The sequence below is a fragment of the Empidonax traillii genome, unplaced genomic scaffold (genome assembly GCF_003031625.1).
Source record: "Empidonax traillii isolate 1590-97213 ecotype Southwest subspecies unplaced genomic scaffold, ASM303162v1 scaffold929:size235512, whole genome shotgun sequence".
Taxonomy (NCBI): domain Eukaryota; kingdom Metazoa; phylum Chordata; class Aves; order Passeriformes; family Tyrannidae; genus Empidonax; species Empidonax traillii.
The window spans coordinates 140,129-151,399 of record NW_020956122.1 but is presented as its reverse complement, the minus strand read 5'-3'; the positions used below and the strand labels follow the sequence as shown (position 1 = coordinate 151,399).

Here is an 11,271-nt window from a genome sequence, read left to right as displayed (position 1 = left end):
GTTTGGTCAGACAACCTAGATGGGCAGTCCATGTATTTTGTCTACATAGGGTTGAACCTGGTTTGTGGCAAACCCCACAAAGTTCTTACACCAGCATCAGGTCTTTGTAACAAATATTGACATCAAAATTAGGAATGTTCCTGCCTAAACAAATGGCCACGTCTATGCAACACATTGAAGTGTGTTCCAATTATTAAGTCAATGCCTGCAATTTGCCCTCCCAAAATCATTGCTTTTTTTTTTTTTTTCTTCCCCTCTTGGGAAAATATAGGAAAACACACTGACAAACTTCATCTTTTCCCTAAAAATCATTTTCTTGTCAATGGAGAAAAAAGCCAGGAGTCTAAAGTTTCTTGGTGGTCAATAATTTCTTTGCCTTTCTCTGTGTATCTGTTCCTCTGGAAAATCCTAATGGAGCAGCAGATATCACACAAAGGCATCACTGTTGATGTATTTCTCAGTCACACTCCTATCAATAGGTCACATCAGTGCAATTTGATATTTTTGAATATGAAACAAAAAAGGTCACAAGCAATTCCTGAAAGTTGCTCCTTAAGGCTAAAAATGACATGAATTATGGTGAGAGAGACAACTGAGAAATATGAGTGTCCTGGGAGCAGACTGGAATTTCCTTGGTCTCTAAGAGGAACTTAAGGCTATTTTCAGAGACTCCTCCTCTCTGTCCCACCACGCTTTCCATGCAGATAGGAAATAGCAAAAGATATTCCTCTACTTGATTTGAATTTATCTGCTGAAAGCAACAAAAACAACCCCAAGGAAATGCAACTACTTTTTTCTGGAAACAGGTTTCCTATTGCCCAGCCTAATGTAAACAAGCTCTGACAGGGTTCATCATTTTCCTTTAACTAGATCTAAAAATATTAAGATTGACATTTATCATTGAGCTTCTGGACATCTATAACCTGATGAATAAAGAAAGATATACAAAGGAAGACATTAATCAGGAATGCAATATACTGAATATTATTTTAGGGAAAGTTATTGCATTTTGTTCTGCATGGTTTTCTCCTACTGGGAAGAAGAAAATAAGAATATAATGAAATGAACTATGATCTATTTTTTCTTTGTGGGATAGAATTTTGTTTTTAAAAAGCACAAAACTATTTCACTCTTACACAGGCAGTTGTTAAAAACAATTCTAATCAAATACAACAATCTGGTAAAAGGTTCCAATGTATCTTTTTGATGCAAAGTCCAGACACAACATCTTGTGATGTCAAGTCTCTCTTTGTGCTGAAAACAAGGCTGGAAAGACTTGTTTGTTTGTTTGTTTGTTTGAATCTGTACCATGATAATTTTCAGCTGCATGACCCACCTACCCCTCTTCCTATTCAACCCCACATCTGCCAGTTCATACTTCAACCAGGTGTGTGATGAAGCAATGGATATTCACATCCCTAGGCTTTAAATCCAGAATACTGACATTATTATAAGTCTTCAAGGCCAGCTTGGATAGGGCTTGGATCAACCTGGTCTAGTAGAAGTCATCCCTGCCCACAGCAAGGGGTTGGAACTGGATAGTCTTTAAGGCCCCTTCCAACCCAAACCACTCCTTGATTCTATGATTATTTCTAATATATATTTCCAAGGACGTGACAAGAATTAAGACTTTCTCTTCAGGTTTGGTCATGTCCCATCCTCCCTCTTCAAAATCCTTGGACATTCCCAAGACACAAAAAAAGGGTATTCCGGTAAAAGTCTGTTTGAACTCTGCTCTTAACAAAACATCTTTCTCATAAGCAGCCCACTCACAGCCTTGACCACTGGAGAGTCCGTGCAGAGCATTGAACAGTCCCAAGAAGGAAGACAAGGAGGAATTAGGAGAGCCCAGGGGGTTTGGAGGACTTGCTGCGTTAGGAAACAGAGCTGGCAAGGGAACTGCAGCAACTCAGCTCCCTGACCCTGTAGATGAGTTTTTTCTCAGCCACTGAAATTATCAACAGTCTGACCGAGTAACTTTCCATGGCCTGGGAAACTGGTTCAGGAGCAGATTTAGCTTTGTACAAGAGAAAATGTCTCTGTATCCAGGGAATTCAATATCCCAGTCTGACTGAGGCTGGAGGCTGTAACTGTCCATGCCTGGATGAGCTCACATTAACTCTGTGGTGCACATGGGATGCAGAGGAGGGGATCAGATGCACCCTTTGTTCCACGTGAGGAGTTTCATTTTGAGCTGGGACTCCTCCTGAGCATGTTCTTAATGCCCACATGGTCAAGCTGACCTGCTGTCCCTATCAGTGGTGCCAGTTCTTGAGATGCTTTAATGCTCTTTTAAGGAGAACTTGTGAATGGTCCATGTCCCTGGGAAGATAGAAGTTCTTCTATAGACTTCTGAGGAGAGTTTTGACCAAGGAAACATCTGTGTGTCATTATATTGATAAGTTTTGGAACAGAGTTAAAGGTAGAGAGATACTGAATCGACAGAGGCTAAAGGAAAAGCTTGTTTAAAAGAAATGATTACATCTATCTCTAAATAATGTTTCTCCTCAGGAGAGGTAAATGTGGTTTTCAAATCTGAGAGAGGGGGTCAGTGAGATGCCAGAGGAAACATGAGCTGCCCACAGAAATGCAGGAGGCAACAGGAAGATGTTGAGTTAATAATTGCACTTCAGTGGAAAGGTCACAGAGCTTCACAGAAAGCTGAACAGTTTTCCTGGGATATGTGTTCAGGATAATTCAAGAACTCATGTTATTAGATTTCTGTACAAAGGAATTAAATTCCCATGGGAGGATAAAATCCCCTTCTGCCTCAGTGCATACCCTGCTAAAAGTGCTGTCAGGAGGCAGGTCTGCAGGTGACACCAGTAAATAAAAATACACCCAGTGATACAAGAGTCTCATGCTAATGTCAAATCCTGAGCCCTGGTTTGGGATGTAGGCAGACACATATGTTTTGCAGATGAGCTATTTAGAGCACAGGAGGAAGCTCACACGCCATCTGAAAAAGGGATGTGATTTCAACCTGCCAAGAGCATTCAGCACTTTGTAGGGTGACATAAGGCCATATCAAAGTCAGTATAAAATGATTTGTCTAAGCTCACCTATCCATTTGCAGCGTGTTGCAGAATGAGCCTAGTTACTGTTGCTCTCTACCTCCTGCTGCAAGAAATGAACACGACAGCAAATCAAGGCTAAGATGAATCACAAAGTGATTCCCTCATTATTCAGTCCTCCATTTCAGGAGAGAATAGATACAGATTGGCACTGCATAAAATCCCTCCATATCACACGGTTTGTTTTTTTTTTTTTTCTCCCCCCTCCCCAAGCCTATCTGCCACTCAGCTCTGTTCTCACGCGCTCACCTTGGCCCCAGAGGGTGATGCACTGCTGCTCGTGGGTCTGGCAGATGCCATTGTAGCAGTACCCGTCCACCCCGTGGCACGGGTGCCCGTCGTGCAGGTACACGTTGGCAGGGCACTGGGGGCTGGCTCCCGTGCAGAACTCTGGCAGATCACAGGAATTGCTGGACTCTCTGCAAGAAATCCCCGCTGGTTTTAGCTGCAAAACAAACAACGGCTTTAACTGCTGTACGTGCAACAACACGCGGGCAGCTCTTTCCGCTGGCCCCGCACCAGCTGACTGCGGATCACAGGGCAAGGGTTATGCAGCTCTTGGAAGACATTTATCTGGCACGTTTTGGGTAGGGTTTGGCAGGAAGGAGGGTCACACTGGAGTTGCAGCTGCAAACTTGGCAGAAGGTAAACCCAGCCCCGGTGTTTTCAGTGTGGCTCCTCCGTCGTGCCTGAAGCACACGGGCACAGAAACACCGTGATGATCTGCAGCACTGGCCAGAAGTCAGATCAGAGCCCTCTCCATCCATGTGGCTGTAACAGCACTGCAGTGACCAGGGCAGCCAACTGATCACAGAACAGCGTGCTGTGTTAGGGCTCGTGAAGTCACCAGCCCACCTGACTGCATATTCAGATGCCTGATGATTTCCTGGGATGAAAGCTGGGTTGGATGATCTTGAAGGTCCTTTCAACCTTATATTACATTTTATATTTTCCCAAGGAAATGTTGCTGTCAGGGGCATCAAGGTCTTTTCCAACTTCAACGAAGACTCCCTCTTCAACAGAGGAGACAGAGGGGAGACCTCATTGCAGTTACAACTTCCTCAGGAGTGGCAGAGGAGGGGCAGGCACTGATCTCTGCTCTGGGGGGGACCAGGGACAGGACCCCAGGGAATGGCCTCAAGTTGTGCCAGGGCAGGGTTAGGTTGGATCTCAGGGAAAGGTTCTTCCCCCAGAGGGTGGCTGGCACTGAACAGGCTCCCCAGGGCAGTGGGCACAGCCCCAAGGCTGACAGAGCTCCAGGAGTGTTTGGATGATGCTCTCAGGGACAGGGTGTGACTCCTGGGGATGGTCCTTTGCAGGGCTGAGGGTTGGACTGGATGGTTTTTGTGGGTCCCTTCCAACTCAGCATATTCTGTGATTCTCTGAACATAATTACACAACAAGTCCATGTAACTGTTCCTACCCTGTCCCAATTTCCCTGAATAACTAAATTCTTTTAGGAGCTGAAGGCATCCAGTAGGCAAGAGTGGAATGTTCCAGCCTGAACATTCACTTATCAACACCAGCCACAAAAGATAGGTGTGCTCTCGGAGCAGCCCTGAATTTTAACCACTTTCCCTTTGGTAAAAAAACAAAGAGAAATGAAGATTGATTTTGCTAAAAAGCATTTGCTCACTGTGGTGAGCACTTGCTGCTCTGAGCTCTTAGGCAGATGGTTGCCACAGACACGATAGGAACTTGCTGAATGCTTTATTAGCCCATATGCAAGGCATGGTATGAGAATTCAAGCAGGTAAATGCCTGTGGCAAGTTGGCTTTTATTGTATTTTAAGAGACCACAAGAGCTGATGATCTACTATTAAAAATACATATGCTGTTGATAGAATTAATATTTTAAGAGCCTTCCCCAAAAAGATGGTTCAGCATTTAAGGACTGCTTGCCATGTAAGCGTGAAAAAAATCAAAGCATGCAAAAGTTCACGGAAAAAAAAAAAAAGAGGGTTTGCATGAACAAATGGCCTTAAATAACACAGACATTTAAAAAGTCTGGTGATCTCCTCCTTTTTTTTAAAATTACTTACATGATATACAAGTGTCACAACGCTTATCGATACCCATTTACTTGCTCCCCATCCATGTTTACTGCTCTGCTGTTGGAAAATCATGGAATTCTGCCCACACCCCACAATCAAAAAAAAAAAAAAACACAACCAACATTTCCCAAGGTTCACCTGGCAGTCTTCACAGCAGAGTCCATGTGCACACACCGCTCCTGGTTTCAAGGTGCAGGTAGTGGCGTTACAGCACCGGTTCGTGCATTCCTGGAGAAATTTAGAGGATAAATTTACAGGAGACAACCCTCAGTCACAACGAGCCCTAAATCAAGAGGCTGCCTATAGCTCTGCCAAGAAAAGCCAGGCATGAAATCATGAATTATGGATGAAATTCGACAACTTGATCCAAACAGCCTTGTCTGCCCTTCGATTCAACAAGCCCAGTAAGTGCAGTAAACCCGGGGAAGCCGTTGAGGGAGGCTGGTTTATTCCAGCTATGGCTCTAATCCCAGATGTCACAAACAACTCAAGTACTCTGACACCAGTCCTGACTCAGGACTGGGGTGTTTTATTTCCACAAAAAGCAGTGGAATGATTCCATTGCCTCCAGAGAGGATCCAGGACCTGTGCTGCACTTCTTGAGCGTCACAACTACAGCTCTGGTTTGTGATAGTTGCTCTCTGGGGCTGCCACAGAGGAAGATGGTGACACCATTCCATGTAATCTCTTATCAGGATACATCAGTAACAGTGCTTGGAGAAATGGCATGAGTATGAATTGCAGTCTCACTACCTGACACATCCCAATTTCACACTTATGGATTAGATGGTGCCATGTGTGGGCTTTTGCAAACTTTCACTAGAATGAGGTAAAAAGGAGTTTCAGAAAATAATGGATTTGTTTTTCCAAGGTTATTCTCACAAGCTGCAAGTTACATCAGCTGAGCTGGAATCTCATCTCTCTAACAGAAATAGCAGCAGATAAAATTGCTCTTCAGCTCTGTTAAGTCAGTTTGACTTAGCAAGGGATCACTAACAATCTCGGGAACACAGGGAAAACAAGTAGGTTAGAGTGATGTTCACAGCCTCTTGTCACTTCACTGGCTTCTGTAAAGCTTTCCAAGGGAAGGCAGGTCTAGCACTGCACTCAGGAGTAAAGAGCAAAATGGCTCTCAGCATTTCACTCTTTCCTTAGATAATATCTTCCTTAGACAATATCTTCTTTAGATAGTATCTTCTTTAAATAATATCTGCCCGGGTATACAAAGCTAACTGTGCTGCTCCCAAGCAGTGGGACAACTTCCTGCCCTTATTTTTGCTCTTGCTAGAAGGCGGCAGAACATGGAAATATCGTTGTGTAGCTGCTGCATTTAAACACAGTTTATAAATTCTCCTTCAAAACAGTGTGAGAAAAGCAGAGTGGAGGAAAGCAGTGTCAGTCTCCTTTAGGTTCTTCTGAAACAGTCCACTTCAATACCCCATCCTCTGCCCCTGCCCCAGCCATGGAAAGCAATCAGCATTCCAGAGGCAGATTGGGATAAAGACACAGCTCTCTGAGTGATGTTACAGCAGCCACTGAAATTCCCAATTGCTAACTCGCTTATTACTCATTGGAGGGAATGAGCTTGGTAAACAGTTTTTGTGCCTGGGCTATCAAATTGTCAGGAATGGTTTTAACATAAACAGGCAGAAAAACAGGACAAGCCCACAAGACTTTTGGAAGAAAAGGATTTTTAAAGAAATGACTGTTGTGCTGCAGTTTATTACTGTTTGTTCTTATTGGAAAAAAACCAGCAATGATGGGAGGGGATTTTTGGGTCTCCTGTCTCATCAGGGCAACTCAAACAGACTAATGCCAAAGCAATTGTAGCATCACCTACGTGATGCCAGAGACTGTCCTGTAGACAGGACACCTTGTTTTGACTTTCTCTTTTCTAGGAACACAAGAAAGAACCCGCTGGGACAGCCTGTAACCCTTCTCTCCTTGTTTTCCCCTGGCAGCAGCCAGCAGAAGATGGTTAAGGACAAGAAAGTGAGCAAACACGAGACACAATTCCAATCTCCTGGCTTTCCCTTGGCTCCACGGGCATTTTCATCCCTTGTAACAGTCAGTGAAAAGGAATTTGCACACAGTCACAGCCATGGGAGCAGCTCCTTCTGTTTGTTTGAAACCTGCCATTTTCTACCTTCATTTGCACAGTTCTTGTTGGGGGAAATTGCTCCTCACTTGCCTCTTCCATTTTGGCTCATGATTTTATCAGTTCCTGTCACATCTTCCTTAATTTCCTTCTTTCAGAGCCACAGCCTCTTCGAAATTTTGAACCACCCTACTGCTTTTCTTTCAATCTTTTTCATTCTGCTTTATCCCCCCTGAGATCAGGGAGGGGCAGGGCAAACCTGCTCACGCAGCTCCAGGCGCAGCCGATTTATGGAGCTCTGCTGGTGCTTTGTTTTGTTTTCCTATTTCTCCCCTAGTACTTTCTAACAGCCTATTTACCTTTTAGACCACTCTGGAGCACTGAGCTGACATTTTCATGAGACTATTTATTGCAATATGAAGTCTTGTTCCTCTGTGGTCAGAGTCGGCTCTGAGTCCATCATCTTCTTTGTGATTTTTTGGAACGTGCATCACTCCGCACCAAGCCCCATTTCTCATCTTAAGTGCCTGGTCCAGCTGTCTCAGAAGGTTTCCCTGCAGTCCTTCACAGCCAGATTTCATCTCTACCAGCCTAACTAATATCATCAGCAAATTCAGACTATTCTTCTTCCCAGGCTGTTTATGAAAATGCTGAATTGTGTAGTCCCCAGGGCACATCTCGGGGAAACATCGCAGCAGATCTCCTTCCACTGTATAAAATGGATGATTTATACATGGCTGCATTTTGTTTCTTTTAAACCAGTTTTTGCCCATGCAACTTTCCCTCATCCTACAGCTGCTTAAGTCTCCTGGAGAGGCTTTGGTGGAAGCTTTGGTCTAAAGCCTCTCTGAAGTCCTAACAGTGTCGCAGAGACAGCACCATCCCTTTCCATCCGCTTGCTAAGCCCTTCAGAGCACTGTGGAAGGTTTGTGAGACAAGATGTTGTCAGACAAGTCTTCCTAAGACAAGATTTCCTGGCAGAAAAGCCACGTTGACTCACCCCTGGCATGTCACAGCTGTTTGGGCCCTAGCTCTTAATTAAATTTGGAAGTAATCTGTCGGATTTCTGAGTTACCAAACTGTAGTTCTCTGATCCCCCTTGCAGCTGGTTATAAAAGAAGCCACATTTTCACCTTTCAAGGATGAAGGATTTTTAATTCTCTTCTTTCTTTCCTCTTTCCACCTGTAATCTACACTAACCCTCCTTCCAATGACACTGTAGCACATCAGACATTTTTGGTCATATAATCCAAAATTAAGTTAGAATCATAAAATCATAGAATGGTTTGAGTCTGAATAGACCAAGAAATCATCCAGTTCCACCCCCTGCCGTGGGCAGGGACACCTTCCACCAGCCCAGGTTGCTCCAAGCCCCATCCAACCATGCCTTGGGCACTTCCAGGGATGGGGCAGCCACAGCTTCTCTGGGCAAACCTGTGCCAGGGCCTCCCCACCCTCACAGGGAAGAATTTCTTCCTAATATCTTATCTAAGTCATAGAATGATCAGGGTTGGAAGAGAAGGAACCATCTAATTACAACCTCCCTGCCATGGGCAGGAACAACTTCCATCAGCTACCCAGAATGATATTTAATTCTGCTCCCTGATAAAATACAACCAGTGTGTGTTATTGTACAGCTTTCCATGCAGTAGAATACTGCAACAGTATTGACAAAACTCAGCTGGTATAAATGACTGGGCAGTGAATTATTAACTAATCACACAGGTTTTCTGGAACCACTCAGATTATAGCAGTAAATCCCAAATAAATTTAATTGCACCCAGGCTGCAGTTTTCCAATACAATTAAAAAGGAAAAAAAGATAGAAAGAGGAGGCAAATCAAGTCAGGGATTGCTGACATTAAGTGGCTTTGACTTGAAAAGGTATCACTAACATTCAAAAATGAAAACAAGAAAGATAACCGGGTTAAAAAGACATTTGCAAGCTGCTTGCACTCTATTGACTCTAAACAAGAAGATAAGCCTGCTTCCTCCAACCTCGTTACCCTCCAGAATGAGTGAACTGTCAGGAAATCCTTATGGCTTGTGTAAATCCAATACACCCCATAGGCAGGATGCAGCAATATCTTGCTGTTTTAAGTGCCCTCATCTCTTTTGTCTGCAGACCTGCATTTATCACGGGAAACAAATCCCTCGTGTGCTGATGCGTTTAATTCAGATAATCGGAGGAGAGGTTCGATACGGCCAACGAGGAAGGGATGGGAAAGGGATAAGGATGGCAGCTCGGATATTATTTGACCCCCAGGTTTTGCCTCCCTCCTCCTGATCTGAGGAGGCCTCTGACACACTCACTAAACTAAATGGACTGATCTTTGAAGTAGCAGCAATCTGTTTGGGAGGCAGGGAAGGCTGTTTCTGTTAGGAAGGCCATTGGCCAGTGGGAAAGGAAAGTCTTAAAGTGAAGAAGAGAAAGGTCTGGTGCCTAAAAGCTGAAGCTTCAGTGAAAAAATAAACAGCCAGTATTAATGTTTATATTTATATAGTGTTATAAATAAGGGTAATGAGGCCCTGGCACAGGTTGCCCAGAGAAGCTGTGGCTGCCCCATCCCTGCAAGTGTCCAAGGCCAGGTTGGATGGTGGTTGGAGCAACCTGATATAATGGAAGGTATCCCTGCCCATGACAGAGGGGCTAGAACTAGATGATCTTTCCAACATAAATACTCTACGATTCTACAATTTCTATGGTTATATTGATATTAATATAAACATAAGAGTGGCTTTTCATAAATGGAAAACCACCTTCATTTAACACATGGTGTAGTGAGAAATTTGGGCACAATTTGGGCAGGAATTCTGTTCACAAATTTGAGTTTAGATGATTAAAGGGATTTCTCTTGTTAGGAACATGATTGCCATAGCCAGTCTGTTGGACAAGCCATGAGAGGGTTTGTTCTCTAAGGATGATTCAAACACATTCTTAACTCAAACCCTGCCTGAACTTCAGCAATTCAAATGCAAGTCAAGAGCCACTCCCTGCACTTCTGAGGACTTGGAGGTTTAAGCTGATGAAACAGAAGCAGAGAAAGGGGAGTTCTGTTTGACACCAGGTTTAAACATGTCAGACCAACCCTCCACTGTTGGAACCTGCAGGTGGGAGGTGAGCAATGACTCTCAGGTGGTGTCTCACCTCAGGCTCCCCGCAGTCACACTCCTCTCCATCTTCCACGTAGCCATTCCCACACTTCTGGCCACCAAAGGACTCCTTGACCTCAGGCAGGTTGAAAAGGCACATTCCCACTCCTTTTTCCAGGCTGTTTTCCAGGTCCTTTCTGCTGCAGCTACTGAATACCATGGGAAATGGGTAGCTGGAAGAAAAAAACATGGAGAAAAAAAGGATTATGAGATGAAAGCCCCTCTCTCCTGTCACACTGGTGACCTTTTAGCATTAACCAGAAGACTGTGTTCACTTTTTATCACCCTTTAACACAAGATGGAGATATAGCAATTCACTGTAAACTGAACCAAAGCCGTTTATAATAATTTCTGACTATGAGTAAGGGAATTTCCATCTTTATCACTTCAATTTGTAGCTGCTGTTAAGTACTGGAAGTGTTCACATTTGAAATTCCTTCTCCCTCTTTTGCATATGGAGTTATAATGAGCCTAAAGAAATGCTGGGCTTGCAAGTAGTATTCCAGCATCTCCAGAACTGCACAACATCTTAATCCTTCTTGGAAAATTCAGCCTCAAATGGCAAAATCATTCATCTTGCCCTGCAGAATAGCAAAGTTCCTGCTCTTTTCAGGGGAAAAAAGAAAGAAAGAAAGAAAGAAAGAAAGAAAGAGAGAAAGAGAGAAAGAGAGAAAGAGAGAAAGAGAGAGAGAAAGAGAGAAAGAGAGAAAGAGAGAAAGAGAGAAAGAGAGAAAGAGAGAAAGAGAGAAAGAGAGAAAGAGAGAAAGAGAGAAAGAGAGAAAGAGAGAAAGAGAGAAAGAAAGAAAGAAAGAAAGAAAGAAAGAAAGAAAGAAAGAAAGAAAGAAAGAAAGAAAGAAAGAAAGAAAGAAAGAAAGAAAGAAAGAAAGAAAGAAA

General features: G+C 43.6%; 1 protein-coding gene across 1 annotated transcript in view; it reads right to left on the bottom strand.

Moving 5' to 3' along the window:
- ADAM12 (ADAM metallopeptidase domain 12) overlaps positions 1-11,271 on the bottom strand; it is a 165,163-nt gene that overhangs the window by 21,078 nt on the left and 132,814 nt on the right. Inside the window, exons 11-13 of the mRNA XM_027903075.1 lie at positions 10,373-10,550; positions 5,266-5,355; positions 3,324-3,519 (exon numbers count right to left, since the gene is read on the bottom strand). Of these exons, the coding sequence (XP_027758876.1) occupies positions 3,324-3,519; positions 5,266-5,355; positions 10,373-10,550 (464 nt within the window). The remainder of the gene's footprint in view (positions 1-3,323; positions 3,520-5,265; positions 5,356-10,372; positions 10,551-11,271) is intronic.